This window comes from Macaca thibetana, chromosome 20 (genome assembly GCF_024542745.1).
Source record: "Macaca thibetana thibetana isolate TM-01 chromosome 20, ASM2454274v1, whole genome shotgun sequence".
Taxonomy (NCBI): Eukaryota; Metazoa; Chordata; class Mammalia; order Primates; family Cercopithecidae; genus Macaca; species Macaca thibetana.
The window spans coordinates 44,829,589-44,846,573 of record NC_065597.1 but is presented as its reverse complement, the minus strand read 5'-3'; the positions used below and the strand labels follow the sequence as shown (position 1 = coordinate 44,846,573).

The following is a 16,985-nucleotide window of genomic DNA, read 5'->3' as shown; positions in this document are numbered from 1 at the left end:
TAAAATCCAAAACCCAAGAGATAATCATGGTAACATATGTTATTTTGTTTATATATCCGTCCTACACACAGACACACTTAAAAATCACACACACACAATTTGCACTCCCATGATCAAGAGATAATTGTGGTAACATTTTATGCGTCATTTTGTTTAGATATTTTTCCTATACACAGACAAACTTAAAATAATACACATACAATTTGGATTTTACATGCAGATATGTCTTCCTCCAACTATTATAAACATCAAAAGGTATCTTAAAATATTTTGTAGGCTGGAGAATATTATAAAATGAGATAATTTATTATATCTCTATTTATACACATTTAGATTTTGTTCAAGTTTGTGAGTGCTTTTTATTTTTGTTTATGGTGTTCTGCCATGAAAATTTATGCATTCATTTGATTTATGCACTCAACTGCATTTATTTTTACCTTAGATATTTTTTCATTTCCTTTTATGCCTACAAATTCCCTCCTAATTTCTACTCCAATGTAGAGACAGGTAAATATTAGATATAGTAAGAATAAATCCAATGTTCCCTTACTGTTTTGGGGTAGATTTTTAAAAATCATGCTAAGTAAATATTGTTCCATTCACTTAAAAAAATAGTAATGGGTAGTGAATATTACTGAATGGAGTTCAATACCAGGTGCCAATGCCTAGTTTGCAGTATAAGTTTGGTGAAAATTTTGTTGACTGAATCAACAATCATATTTTTTTTGTTTGTTTTTGAGATGGAGTTTTGCTCTTGTCACCCACCTGGAGTGCAATGGCGTGATCTCAGCTTACTGCAACCTCCGCCTTCTGGTTCAAGTGAACCCTCAGCCTCCCGAAGTAGCTGGGACTACAGGCATGCGCCACCACCCCTGGTTAATTTTTTTTTGTATTTTTAATAGAGACGGGGTTTCACCATTTTGGCCAGGCTGGTCTCAAACTCCTGACCTCAGGTGATCTGCCCACCTTGGCCTCCCAAAGTACTGGCATTACAGGCACGGGCCACTGAACCAAGCCCATCTTTTTAAAACAATGAAAAAGAACTGAAAACTAGTCAACAGTTATAGAAATGTACAAAGTGGAAAGTGAATCTCTTGAAATTGTGTTCCTCAAGATAAATGTTAATTTAATGTTTATCCTTCCAGATTTTTTTCTATGAAGTGAGAATTATTTTTTTATTTTATTATTTATTTATTTACTTTTTTCGAGACAGTCTTACTCCTTCACCAAGGCTGGAGTGCAGTGGTGTGATCTCGGTTCACTGCAACCTCTACCTCCCGGGTCCAAGCAATTCTCATGCCTCAGTCTCCTGAGGAGCTGGAATTACAGGCGACCGCCACCACGCACAACTTTTGTATTTTTAGTGGCAATGGGGCTTTGCCATGTTGGCCAGGCTAGTCTTGAACTCCTGACCTCAAGTGAACCACCTGCCTTGGCCTCCCAAAGTGGTGGGATTACAGGCATGAGCACCTGGCCTGAATTATTCATTTAACTGCACACAAATATATGTAAATAGATGTTTACTGTTGTACTGTTGTATTATATAGTAAAACAAAAAATAGAGGATTGGCTAGAGTAGCTATTGTATCTTTATACAAATAGCCCCCAAAGAAATCAGGATTATCTGTATGAACAGACATGGAGAGATGTACACAATATATTATTATATGAAAAAAAAAGAAAAAGAAAGTATTTTAAAAATTGATGCATTGCTGTAACAATTAAGAGATTTTCCCATTTTAAACCATCAGTGAATTCCTTAGATAATCATCTACTTGATTATGTTAAGTAGGCAATTCTTTAAAAATACAGACAAATTTAAGTTGTTAGTTTTTAGATAGGATTTTCACTGATATCCCACCAGTGAACTTAGCTTTGGTTTTGAGTATTCTGGCTCTACCCGAGTTATACTAGCTTCATGAAATGTAATAAATAACTTCATCTTGTTGTCCTGTATTCTGGAACATCTTACCTAGCACTGAAATCATCTGCATCTTCAAAGTCTAAAAGAATTAACTGATAAAACCAGCTGGTCCCAGAGCCTTTTTTGTAAAGGTTTAATATGTACATGAATTAAAAACATAAAGCAGTAATTTGTTCAAATTATCGATATCCTTATTTATCTTGAACTACAGTGGCCGATAGTGGTATATTAAAGTATAATTGTGGCCGGGTGCGGTGGCTCATGCCTGTAATCCCAGCACTTTGGGAGGCTGAGGTGGGTGGATCACGAGGTCAGGAGATCGAGATCATCCTGGCTAACACAGGTGAAACCTCATCTCTACTAAAAATACAAAAAATTAGCCAGGCGTAGTGGTGGGCGCCTGTGGTCCCAGCTGCTCGGGAAGCTGACGGAGGAGAATGGCATGAACCTGGGAGGTGGAGCTTGCAGTGAGCCGAGATCGTGACACTGCACTCCAGCCTGGGCGACAGAGCGAGACTGTGTCTCAAAAAAAAAAAAAAAAAGTGTAATTGTGTTTGTCAATTTCTCCTTGAATATTAAAAAAAAAAAAATTGTTATATGGAATGTTTCTGTGCTGAAGCAAGCAGTACAACTGAGACTCTTAAATGTGTGCAATTAGCTAAAAAAGTAAACTCACTCTGGGGTATATTTGATTTAGTAAGGCCATTACATAACATGGCAATGTTCATATAATGAGTTCTCCCTTTTTTTTTTTGGCCAAAAAAATAGAGGGGTGACAGCAACTCTGCTTATACTTCTTCATGGTTAAAACTCTAGGCATCTTAAAAGAAGCATATTCAGATTTCTTTTCTTATTTAGATAACTAAAATTATCACAGTTGTATTTACTGTAATTTGGATCTAACCTCAGTCAGTCAGCCATCTGTTAAAAGCAGACATCCTTTGCTCAATCTTATTTCTTTTTTGTCTTAACTGCATTTTCCTTTATTATTTATTTAAATGTATAACCAGATTTTTTCTTTATAACAATTTATCAAAAAAACCCTCTCTATATATTGCAGCTTCTATTCTACATATAAAAAAAAGTAGTAGTTTATATTATAGTATTAATTGGATTCTTAATTTTTACTTCTTCTAAGATGAACTTAATTAACTAATTTGCACTTCACTCTCTGACCAAGAAAACACAAGTAATTTCACCCAATCTCTCTGCTACTTCAACTAAAAAATAAGGATAATGAGTTGGCTCCATTGTAATAGGGATCTATGAAGAATTGAAAGTGAACATTTTTTGTCATAAGAACCTTTTATAATCTACCAATGTAAGTCTATGGAAAGACTAAGTATAATGAAAGTGAAGATTTTTTTAAGGAGTGTGAAAACATAATTTTTTCCACCAGTTTACCTTGCCAATATATTGACTGCAGAAGTTTTTATACATTATGGACATACTATTGTATCTGGTCTTACCTGATCCATTTTTCAGATACCCATTTGCATCAACAGTTGTATACATGATATAAGGTCCAGGTTGATTCACTCCAAAGGGCTGCAATAGAAAAAAAAATAGTTAAGGCTTGGGAAGTAAGTGAATTATTGGAAGTTTCAGGCAAATCTCTTTCAAAGCAAAAAATTCTTACACAGATGACAGTTACCTAGAGACCCCTTTCATTAACAGATAGCACATCAAAAGAAAGCCTGTTGTTTCCTAGGATCTTAGTGTTAAAAAATAATACACAAACAAAAAGAAAAACTGATTAGTAGAAAATTCTTAAGACTTTAAATGATTTAATAGTTGCATTTATTTAGTTCATTATTTAACTGGGTATTTCTAAGATCAAATATTCTGTTGAGTATAGCATTGCTTTTTCCCTCCAGGGAGAGATTGGACATGGTTTACATTTTCCCACTAAAATATCAACATAAATAAAATCCATCCACAATAATTACAATAGAATAAAAAATACTGATGATTAGTTCTACCACATTTAAACTCCTGCACATTTAGAGAATACATAATTTTTCATTTAAGAAAAATCTGATGGATTGACAATGCCTCGATTACAATGGTGAGCTTTACCTCTATTTCCTATTTCTGGAACATTCCTCAAACCTTGAATAAAATGACATACTCCTTCTCTTTAGAAACCAAGGCTAATTAAATAGAACATAAAGAAACCAAGGATTGCAATGGACATCCTAAGATGACAGAATGTTTAAGAAATGCTTTAAGTTCTTTTGAATATTTTTCACAGCATCAAAATTCTACTGATCTTCCCAGAAAAGTACAGAAAAGTTAATAATGACATTTAGATAGGTTACTGATGCTTTAAAAATGATTTTTCTCTAGGATGATAAGAAGTAATATGATTTCATCAACATCACAATTGCCTGACTGATATTTTAAGGTCTTTAGAAGTCCATATGCTTCCAATGGCTATGAGAAAATAGGTTGCTATAAGGATGGAATTACTCATAAGACATTACTAATTGATTAGATGATTCATGAATAAATCACACAAATATGCAAAATAAACTTATTAAGAAACATTTTTATGTGGAAAGATGAATATTACACTTTGTACTACACACTACTTTCATGACAGAATTAGCAAAATGTATCTACATTCTTATTTTGCAGATGGGCAAGGAAAAGCATTGTTCTCTCTCCTACGTGTATTCAGTTAAAAAAAAATCAGGTCAGCATGTGTCTGATAGAGTCCTAAAGCTGAAGTTCACCTATCATCATGAACCAGTCATTCTGATATTTGAAGACAAGGTCTAGAGATCCTGATCCAGTTCCTCTACACAGTGGTTCTCAAAGCATGTTACAGGGAAACCCTGGGGGTCCCAGAACACCTTCAGAAGGTCACATTAGGTAAAAACTATTTTCATAATAATATTAAGACATTATTTGCATTTTACACAGTGTTAACATTTGTATTAATAGAGCAAAAGCAAAGATGTGGGTAATTAGCAGTGGCACCAAACAACGGATATTCAGACTTGGGTATTTAGCTAACATTTTCTTGAAAATGGACAAAGTGAGTCTATCACTTTCAGAAAACCAAATGAAAATGATAAAATTTGAGCTTCTAAGTGAATATTGTAATTTTGAAAAACTTGCATCTGCCACTGTGAGCCTGATATCTTTCCAATACTTAAGAAACTTATGGGCCCGGTGCGGTGGCTCAAACCTGTAATCCCAGCACTTTGGGAGGCCGAGACGGGCGGATCGCGAGGTCAGGAGATCGAGACCATCCTGGCTAACACAGTGAAACCCCTCTCTACTAAAAAATACAAAAAACTAGCCGGGTGAGGTGGCGGGCGCCTGTAGTCCCAGCTACTCGGGAGGCTGAGGCAGGAGAATGGCGTAAACCCGGGAGGCGGAGCTTGCAGTGAGCTGAGATCCGGCCACTGCACCCCAGCCTGGGCGACAGAGCAAGACTCCGTCTCAAAAAAAAAAAAAAAAAAAAAAAAAAAAAAAAAGAAACTTAAGATGCAATCAGTGGTAATAATATTAACAAATATTATTTAAAAATATTGTACAATAAAATGTGTTATCATGAGGAAGATCTGCATAACTCAGTAAACCAAAATTTCCAAAATTACCAATGCATGATAGTACAAAACCATTCATGGGTGAAAGATCCATCTAAAGTGCAAGGTAGACAAATACATCTTAGTGTAACAGAGTAGTGTAGAATCACTTCTGGAATGGTTAGTAAGGACCTCAAAAAAATCTGCTCCTCAATAAAAGCAATGAGAATACTGGCAGAAAGTTGTTGAAATCAACTTTTTCAGAACTTTGCAAAAATCCAAGGAGCACTGATTTAAGAAAAATGCTGAATTTTGGTAAGAACAATTACCTCTGTTGTGTTTTAAATTGCCTTATTTCCATGCCTCTCTTCCCAGCGCTGAAGTTGCCTTGAAAACCAACAGCTTTGCAACTAAGGTAGCTATGAAAATGAAGAGCCTACCAGGTACTGGAGGGGGCAGAACAGGTTTAGAGCTCCCCAGATATCCATTCCCCGAGAAATGTCACTATATGACCTTTCCGGAAGCTTCCTGAAAAGCTCTATTCTCAGGGTGTGTCTTTTTTTAATGGACTGAGAGCTTGCTCAGTGTGAACAAGCTCCATCACTGTAAAGTTTCTTGAAAAGAATCATCAGCAATTGTTTAACATTGCAGTTGCCTGAGGCAGTGATTATCAGTGGGGGTTAATGAGAGGTTGACCAAATCTTAAAAGGAAAAACGGAAATGAGATATTCATAGGGGACTCTAAAAAGCTCTGACTTATTTCTGGGAATCTAGAAGTTCATGAACATATGCAGCACTATGTTCGTGCCCCAGAAAGGCTGGAGAAGGGCCTGACCTCTCATTTAAGGAAATATCTGGCCATCACGGCTGGCCATTAAGCTGAGTGGCAACTTCAGTGGCCACACACAACAAAGAATGAAGACTACAGTATTAGTCTGGGAAAGTTACTGAACAAACAGCAGTAAGAGCAAAAACCACAAACCCAGGCAATGGGAGAAATCTGGGAAGATTCTGGAGTTGATATATAGTTTAAAATGTCCAGTTTTCAGTAAAAAAAATTATGACATGCAAAGACACAGTAAGGCTCATACATCGGGGAAAAAAAACAGTCAAAATAACTGCCTCCAAGGAAGCATAGATGTTAGATTTATTAGGTAAAGACTTTAAATCTGCTATAATAAACATGTTCACCAGTCTGGGCAATATGGGGAGGCCTTGTCTCCATGAAAAGTTAAAAAAATTAGCTGGGCGTGGTGGAAAGTGTCTGTGGTCCCAGCTACTCAGGAGGCTGAGGTGGGAGGATTGCTTGAGCCTGGGAGGTTGAGGCTGTAGTGAGCCATGACTGCACCACTGCACTCTAGCCTGGGCAACAGAGTGAGACCTTGTCAAAAAAGAAGACTGTTCAAAGAATTAAAGGAAAGGAAATCATGTCTAAATAACTGAAGAAAATTATGAGAACACTGTCTCACCACAGTATCAATAAAGAGAAATCACAAAATAGAACAAAACTGAAATTCTACAGTACAATAACTGAAATGAAAAATTAACTAGCGAGGCTCAATAGAAGATTTAAACTGGCAGAAGAAATAATCAGCAAAATTGAAGACATGTCAATTCATATTATCTAGTCTGAAGGACAGAAAAAAAGGGAATAAAAAAATGAACAGAGCCTCTGAGACATATGGAGCACCATTAAGAATACCAACAATAATGGGAGTCCCAGAAGAGAGGAAAGAGGTAGAAATAATGTGAAGCAATAATGGCTAAAACCACCTAAATTTAATGCAACATTAACCTGTACACCCAAAAAGCTCAATGAACACCAAGTAGGGTAAACTCAAAGAGATCCACGCCAAGATACATCACAATCAAACCCTACCTATCATATCATAGTTAACATTTTGAAAGCCAAAGAGTGAATGTTGAAAGCAGCAAGAGACAAGCAATTCATCATGGACAAGGTATCCTCAGAAGGATTAACAGCTCAATTCTCATCAGAAACCCAGGAGGCTAAAAGGCAATAGGATGACAAATTCAAAGTGTTAAAAGAAAAAGACTGTCAGCCAAGAATTCTAAAATCCAGCAAAAATATCCTTCAAAAATGAACAGGAAATTAACATATTGCCAGATAAAACCAGAAAGAACTTGTTATTAGCACACCTGACTTGCAGGAAATACTAAAGGGAATTCTGGCTGATCTGAAAGGACACTAGACAGTAACTTGAATCCACACAAATAAAGAGTACTGTTAAAGGTAACTGTAAATATTCTGTGAAGACAAAGTTGGGGGGGAAAAAAAAGGAACTGTAGGTAAATATGGTATAAATACATTTTTGTCTGCAGCTCTTTTCTCCTACCTGATATAAAAAGACTATTGCTTGAAACAATAATTCTAAAACCATCTTGCTGGTCTCATAATGCTTGAAGATGTAATTTGTATGACAATAATAGTACAAATTGAGATATGTTAGAGCAAAGTTTTTAACAGCTACTAAAATTAAGCTGGAATTAATATGAACTAGAGTGTTTCTAAGTTACGATGTTAATTGTAATCCTGAGAGCAACTACTAACAAAATAACTTTTTTTGTGTGTGTGTGAGACCGAGTCTCGTTCTGTCACCCAGCCTGGAGTGCAGCAGCTCGACCTTGGCTCACTGCAACCTCCGTCTCCTGGATTCAAGCAATTCTTCTGCCTCAGCCTCCCGAGTAACTGAGACTACAGGTGCGTGAGACCATGCCCAGCTAATTTTTTTTTTGCATTTTTGGTAGAGATGGGATTTCACCATATTGGCCAGGCTGGTCTCGTACTCCCGACCTCCTGATCTGCCTGTCTCAGACTCCCAACCAAAGTGCTGGGATTACATGCATGAGCCACTGCACCCAGCCCAAAATAACTTTTTAAAAATAGAGTGAGGCTGGGTGCGGTCTCTACCAAAAATACAAAAATTAGCCGGGCATGGTGGTGCATGCCTGTAGTCCCAGCTACTCAGGAGGCTGAAGCAAGAGAATCACTTGAGCCCAGGAGGTGGAGGTTGCAGCAAGCCTAGGTCATGCCACTGTACTCCAGTTTGGGCAACAGAGTGAGACTCCATCTCAAAATAAATAAACAATAAATAAATAAAATAAAATATAAAAATAGAGTGAAAGAAACAACAAAAGAATTAAAATCATATCCTAGAAAATCATATCCTAGAAAATGCATAGTATAAAAGGATGCAGTAATGGTGGTATTGAGGAACCAAGAAAATATGACATATAGAAAACAAAAAAATGACAGCCATAATCTGCCTTATCACTAATTTCATTTAATATAAATGAGTTAAATGCTCCTATCAAAAAGGCAAAGATTAACCAAATGGATAGAACAATATAACGAACTATATTCCACCTATGTTATATACACGTTAGATTCACAGACAACAGATAGGCTGAAAGTAAAAGCATGGAAAGGTATACCATGGAAAAAGAAACCAAATCAGAAACGGAATGGCTATACTGATATCAGACCAAATACACCTTAACTTAATACAAATTGTTTCTAGACACAATAAAAGACATTGTATAATGATAAAAGGGTCAATCCATCAAGAAGACATAACAATTATAAGCATGTATGCACCTAACCAGCAGAGCCCCAAAGAATTTGAGGGAGAAACAGATAATTCAACAATAATAGTTGAAAACTTCAGTATACTCGTTTTAATAATGGATAGAAAAACCAGATAGAGGATCAACAGGAAAAAAAAAAGATGTGAACAACGCTGTAAACCAACTAGACCTAACAGACATGTAGAGAACACTGCATCCAACTCTAGCAGAGTACATATTCTTCTCAAACACACATGGAATGTTCTCCAGGAGAGACCTGGAGAACATAAAACAAGGTTTATGTTTTATGGTATGCGAGACCATAAAACAAGCTTTAGTAGATATAAAAGCATTGAAATTGTACAAATGATATTCTCTGATTACAACAGAATTAGAAATCAACAACAGAAGGAAATATGTGGAAATTAAACAATATTTTAATAAACAAATACCAATGAGTACCGTAACAAAGTAGGAACAACTCATTGATAAAGTTTCAAAATCCACATTGCAATCAACCTTAAGAAACTGTCACTTGATGACTTCTTGGTATATATCGATTATCTGAATAGGATATTAAAACACTCCCTTTTATTTTTGAGGCGGAGTCTCACTCTGTCATCCAGGCTGGAGTGCAGTGGCGCAACCTCAGCTCACTGGAAGCTTTGCCTACCGGGTTCAGGCCATTCTGCTGCCTCAGCCTCCCGAGTAGCTGGGACTACAGGTGCCCGCCACCACACCTGGCTAATTTTTTGCATTTTTAGTAGAGACTTGGTTTCACCATGTTAGCCAGGATGGTCTCGATCTCCTGACCTCGTGATCCACCTGCCTCAGCCTCCCAAAGTGCTGGGATTACAGGTGTGAGCCCCCGCACCCGGCCCAACACTCCCTTTTCTATTACATAGTTATGTGAGGCTGAATTTTTTTCATCTATTTCAACCAAGGCAACATACCACAAAAATCTAAATGTAAAAGGAGGTAAGGGAACATGCTATCTTCTATTACACTAAGCATTAAAGAGATTTAAAATAACATAAAGCAATGCCTCTCTTTTCCCTAATATTTTAATATGAAAAATATAGTGTTTTAAAAAATAAAATAGGTTATGTTAATATAATGGGTTATCTTTTAAAAACAGTATCATTTAAAATTATTTCAGTTTTAATTTCAAATAAAGTAATGTCAGTAGATGTATCTCACATAAAGAAAAGCTCTTTGGGGTCCATAGACCAAGAAGTTTGAGAATTGCTCTTCTACACCATCTGTATAATGAACACTTCAATTCCCAATTTCCTTTCCCAACTGAAATGATACAACTGATACCTGGACCTATAAGTCTTTTGGTTTCTTATCCCATATGTCATAGCATTAAGCTTCATTTTTTTCTTCTAAAATAGTGCAATTTACCTCCATATGAATGTTTAATACAAAATATACTAAAAATAGCTATGCTCATAGAAAATGCCAAGAGATCTGGAATAATTTTTACTTTGTGTTTCTTCTATACAATAAAGGTACAAGGAGTATTGCTGTATCTTTCATACCTTTTACATAGTTGGGTTATATTAGGGTGTCCTTTTAAAGTCATATCTGATGCTTGTTCGAAAGAATTCAGGGAAGTTAAATTTAGACATATTAGTGATGGTCCAATTTTTCATACTATCAGTAAAAAAAGACTATCATTGGCACCCTTTTTCTCATTCTAGGATGTGTCACACTGATGTAATGCAGTTTAGGTGTTGTATCATATAGATTCTTTCTAACTAACCTCATCTCTTGTGTGCCTACTATCATATAAAATTGGGGTTGGAATACCTCTGTTTTCTTTAGAGACTTTTTAAGTAAGCCAAATCTTGGTGGTTTCTATGTTAGTGTCAATTATCTGATTACCTAAGGGTTTGTTTCAAGGTCTTGGGCTCCTACAATGGAGTGCAAATAATACTTTAAATCATTGGCTCTGGATGATGAAATAAAAATGGAAAAACATATAAAAGATATTGTATTAGGTATAATCAATAATTAGGTATTATATGATATAAATTCATGATTCTAAAATATTAGAAAAATAGCTGACTTATAGAATGGACTTAACTTTTCTCAAGGGTAATTTTTAAAAATCCTGTTTATTTTTTAAGTGACCATTCACTGGCATTTGTCTTTATCTTCATTAACATTAGCTGCAATGCTCAATTTAGTTTAATATTGAAAATTTTATATTGTTTCTTACTCATTTCTTTAAGACATTAAATCAAATATCATTTCCTTTAATTCTGGTTATTTTCCTATGAAAACTACAAGATATTTTCCCTGTGACTAAGGTAAGTAAAGGACTGTAAAAAGGCATATTATATGCAGAAAATACCTGTATCATCGTTTTTCTATCTTTGGTACAGGAAGCATGATATTACCACTGTCAGGAGTGACAAAAGAAAGGCAAACAGAATTAAGGAGTGAGTAATCTTTTAAGGAATGTCAAATAAATCAGTTATAATCAATAAATACTGGTTGAAGTAATGCCTGCTATACTTTGAAGCATGGTAAAACTGTACCAAGTCAGATCATTCACTTCACTAAAATAAAGATAAGAGGGTTTTTTTTTTTTTTTTTTTTAAAGACAAGCTCTCACTCTGTTGCCCAGGCTGGAGCCCAGTGGTGCGATCACAGCTCACTACAGCCTTGACCTGTGCTCAGGTGATCCTCTCACCTCAGCCTCCTGAGTACCTGGGATTACAGGCGTGTGCCACCATATGCAGCTAATGTAAAACATTTTTATTCTGTAGAGACAGGATCTCACTATGTTGCCCAGGCTAGTCAGACTAGTCTCGACCTCCTGGGTTCAGGCAGTCTTCTGCCTCAGTCTCCCAAAGTGCTGGGATTACAGGTGTAAGCCACGGCGTCTGACCCAAAGATAAATGTACTTGGCCTGTGCTTTGTCAGAATGTTCCTAAATAGAATAGGTAAAAGCCTGAGACCTCTTCTGATTGAAAAGATGAAAAAGTTAAAGTCACCTTGTTCTGTTGCATATATTAAAAATTAATTGTTGTAACAACGGAAAGAATTGTGTTTCATTAGGAGATATTTCTGTGAGCATTAATAGGGAATGTTTTTCCTTTGCATCAGAGCTTTTCCAGAATGCATTTCTCCTGTAAATAGCTTGTAATTTATTTTTCAAGTTTTCATACTTAACAGTGAATATGCTATTGGGGTGAGAGATGCGATGGTAAACTTATCAACGAGGGCCCATTAAAAAGCAAACCAAATTCTAGAGAAAGCTCATTTATTCATACCTCAAATATTTATTATGTAACTATGTGTCAGGCACTGTGCTGGGGAGTAAAGACTGAATAATCAATAAGACACAATCTTGAAGGGACTTAACACAGATACTCACCCACTTTAAACTATAATAAGTGACAGTAGCAGGACTAGGCATAGGGTGCTAAGAAGCAACAGAAGGTGCATCCAATTCTGTGTCAAAGGGAAGCCAGGGAATTCTTTCTTGGAGGAAATGTTGTCTGAGTGCCAACTCGAAGTTCACACAGAGCAAACTAGGAAGGTGAAGAAGACAAGGCTTCGGTACAGAGGCAGGTGTAGGAGCAGGAGGTGATAGAGGTGACAGAACACAGCGGTTCAGGGAGCTGATTATAGAGTTGTGGGGTGGGGCGTGAAGAAAAACTGCAAGAGATAAGGCTAAAGGGGTAAACCAGGGCTCTATCTCAGGAAGCTAGATTTAGATAATCTCTCAAGGGTACAGGGGAGCCACTGAAGGTTTGTGCTTTAGAAAGATCACTATTGTAGTATGTTTTTGAAGGATAGCTTAGATAACTGCAGCAGTCAGGAAAAAAAAAAGGCCTGAAATACAGTAACAGGACAGAGAGAAGGGACAGTTGTGAGGAAAGAATGATAATCTAGTAGATTTGGGGGACAAGAGAAAGGAAAAAGTGAGCCAGGGAACATGGGAAGAGGACTGGGTTTTGGGGGTGGGGAACGTTAGATTTCAGGGTCCTTCCTTGTAAGTGACTCAGATACAAAGGTCTGATATTCAGAAGAGTGGCTGACATCATTTAAAGAGTTTAGAGTAGTCCCTGCTCATGTGTGGTTTCGTGTCCTGTGGTTTCAGTTACTCATTGTACAATACCATAATGTATTTTGAGAGAGAAATATTCACATAACTTTATTATAGTATATTGTTACAACTGTTCTATTTTATTATTATTATTTTATTATTATCAGTTATTATTGTTGTTAATCTCTTACTGTGCCTAATTTCTGAACTAAGCTTTATCATAGGTACGTATGTGTAGGAAAAACAAAGTGCATAGGGTTCAGTACTATCCAAGCTTGCAGACATCCACTGGGGATCTTGGAATGCGTCTTTGTGGATAACGGGGGACTATTGTATATACAGTGAGAAGAGAATCTAGGATGGAACCTGAAAATCACCAACATTTAAAAGATAGGCAGAGGAGAAGTCCATAAAGAAACCTGGAAGAATGGCCAGACAGGTAGGAGGAGAGCTGGGAAGAAAGAGCATGAAGGCAGCTGAGAAAAGGGAGTGTTCCTATAAGTGTTGGCAGTATCACATGCAGCTGCAGTGGCATAAGCTCAAAGGCTAGACGATAACAGTGGGTTAAGGATACTGAGGTAAGGAATTTGAGAGATCCAAATGCAGGCCACTCAAGCAGTTTGGCTGAGAAAAGAAAACAGAGATGGGTAGTAGCTGGAGGGGATGTGGGTTTAAGGTACATATGTATACACGTACAGATAAGAGACTTAAGACATCCTTAATTGCTGAAGGAAAGACACCAGCAGACAAGTGGAGGCTGGATACATAGGCCAAATAAACAGTGGAACAAGGCCCATAAGGTTCCTGGAGAGGAGGCAGTTGTGACCTCACAGCACAGCTGGCGCACTGGTTTTCAGTTAAGAGGAAAAGCAATGAGAATGGGTGTGGAGGAAGGGATTATATTTAGTGCTGCAGAGGTCAACCGACAAATTGTTATTATTATTACTATTATTTTTGGGATGGAGTCTCACTCTGTAGACCAGGCTGGAGTGCAGTGGCACAATCTGGGCTCAGTGCAAGCTCCGCCTCCTGGGTTTGCGCCATTCTCTTGCTTCAGCCTCCCGAGTAGCTGGGACCACAGGTGCGCGCCACCACACCCGGGTAAGTTTTTGTATTTTTAGTAGAGACGGGGTTTCAGCGTGTTAGCCAGGATGGTCTTGATCTCCTGACCTGGTGATCTGCCCGCCTCAGCCTCCCAAAGTTTTGGGATTACAAGCGTGAGCCACCGTGCCCAGCCCAAGTGACAAATTATTAAACACCAGGCCCTCTGTTAGTTTCTAGGATATACTGGCAAGAAAAAGAGATACTGTTTTCTGCCCCCATGGAGCTCTGTCAAAGGAATGTGCACAGAGTCTTTTTGAATGTGGGGAAGTCAAAGACTACTTTTAAACCATCTGCTCTCCAAGGGGAAAAGTACTTATCTGCCTGCTTCTAGATTCATAATCCACAAAGTGGAAAAAGTCACTAGGCTTTGGTGAAAAGAATTACCAAGTTACAGAGAAAAATGCCATTATCTCCACTGACATCGTGAAAAGTCAGAGTACACCTTACACTAGGATTAAAAGATTTCAAAAATTAGTTGGATATTTGAAGGAAAAAAAATCAGAAAACAGGAATATAAATACTCTTTTGAGTCCCAGATATTTATGGTAGCACTCACTAATAATACTGATATTTATCATATCCGTATTTCACAAATGTGTGATGTTTAAAAAGATTTACACAGTAAGAAAAAGTCAAGAAGTCTAGTATACCTCTAGTCATACCTGAAACACAAATGGAATACCAACATTTCTCAAAACATTTGGAACTTACTATCCCTACCAATACAGGGATATTATAGAGGCAGGGGTATAAACAATAACATTGACAAATAATAGCGGCTAAACTTTTTGAGTGTTGATTGTGTATTAGGGCCTCCTATGGTCTATCTACATTAATTCCTCTAATTTTAACAATAACGTTAAGGTAGTGTGATAGGCAGAACAATGGTGCTCCAAAGATGTCCATGTCCTAATTTCCAGAGCCTGCTGAATATACTGCCAAAAAGGACTTAGCAGATGTAATTAAAGATCTCAAGATAGGGAGGGTATCTTGCAATATCCAGGTGGGGCTAACGTAATCACAAGGCTCCCCATAGGAGAAAGAGGAAGGCAGTATGGGTTAGTGTCAGTGATTTGAAGATGCAACACTGCTGGCTTTGGGTATGGAGGAAAGGGCCATGAGCCAAAGAAGTTATGCAGCCTCAAGAACCTGGAAAAGGTAAGGGGATGTATTCTCCCCAAAACCTCCAAAAAGGAATGTAGGCTTGCTGACAACTTGATTTTAGTTCAGTGAAACATGGTTCAGGCTTCCAACCTCTAGAATTGTAAGAGAAAAAATCTGTGTTGTGTTAAGCCACTAAGTTTATGTTAATTTGTTACGGCAGTGATAGGAAACTTACACAGGTTAGTTTTACAGACATGGAGAATGAGGCTTAACAGAAGTGAAATAACTTCTCCAAAATTACTGTAGATAGTTGAAGAGATTTGCATTTTATGAATTATTTTCTGTTTTGAAGTAGGAGGGAAGGTTAACTACTGAGAACTGGAAACTGGGAAAGTAGAAAGGGTATTAAATAGTTCTTATGAAGAAAGAGAACTTCTGGTATGACAAGTAAAATGTGTATTTACAACACACGGAAGTATTTAGAGATGATGGATTAGCCTTAAAGTACTCTAGAGGGAGGAGTGGGTGGGATGGGTAGTAGGTGGTGGTATGGGTGAAATAAAATTGGGCATATAATGATATTGTTGAAATTGGGTATGGGCACAAGAATTTTATGTATTTGTTCTGTTTTTGTTTTTTTTTTTTCTTTTTTGACAGTCTTACTCTGTTGCCTAGGCTGCAGTGCAGTGGCATGATCATGGCTCACTGTAGCCTCTACCTCCCCAGGCTCAGGTGATTCTCCACCTCAGCCTCCTGGGTAGCTCGGGTACAGGTGCACACCACCACCCAGGTAATTTGTGTATTTTTTGTAGAGATGGGGTTTCAGCACGTTGCCCAGGCTGGTCTCAAACTCCTGGGCTCAAGTGATCCTCCTGCCTCAGCCTCCCAAAGTGCTGGGATTACAAGCACAAACCACTGTGCCCAGCCAAGGAGTTTTATTACACTAATTTATACTTTCATAGATATTTACAAATTTTTAAAAAGTTAAAAAAATCAAGATAGAGAGCAATAAGTGACACACAGGAAGATACACTGATAAAAGCCGAAGTAAAACGGACAAAAACAAACTTCAAATAAAGCAAAACCAGTAACAATGCAAGGAGAGCTTCCAGTTTCTGGTCTGACATATAAAGTTCTTTAATGTTGTCACTCTAGTTCTCATAATAAGAAAAAAGCAAAGAAATAGAAAATCAACAACTTTTCTTAGATCTTTCAGAGAACTAAAGTCACAGGACAAACGGCTACTCTGCAAACTGGAGAGACAGACAGATGGAAACAGAGTCACAGCTTACAAGAAGCAGACGCCCAAGAGCAGAAGATCAAAGATGGAGCCAATACAGGTAAGAAGACTTAACTGAAAAACTGCTGGAGGCTCAGTGTAGACTAGCTTGAGTGTTCAAAACTCCAAGGGTTCAGGGCAGGGGGGAACCCTCACACTTACATTTTTGTGAGTTTTACCTCCAGGAATTCAACCAGATTCTCACTGTGAAGACTGGAGAAAAATACCTTCATGTTTCCAGCAGCAGCATGGGAAGGTAACCATTCTGAAACATGCCCAGAGCTCTCTGTTCTCCCTAACAGCCTGCCTTCAAAGAAAACTTTTACTAGAGCTTAACTGACTTGGGTTTAACAAAAGCCTAACTGACCTGGGGAAAGGGAA

The 16,985-nt window shown here is 37.4% G+C and overlaps 1 protein-coding gene across 1 annotated transcript in view; it reads right to left on the bottom strand.

Annotated features, from left to right (window-relative positions):
- ITFG1 (integrin alpha FG-GAP repeat containing 1) overlaps positions 1 to 16,985 on the bottom strand; it is a 292,961-nt gene that overhangs the window by 47,674 nt on the left and 228,302 nt on the right. The window contains exon 14 of the mRNA XM_050773867.1: positions 3,394 to 3,472. Coding sequence (XP_050629824.1) covers positions 3,394 to 3,472 — 79 coding nt within the window. The remainder of the gene's footprint in view (positions 1 to 3,393; positions 3,473 to 16,985) is intronic.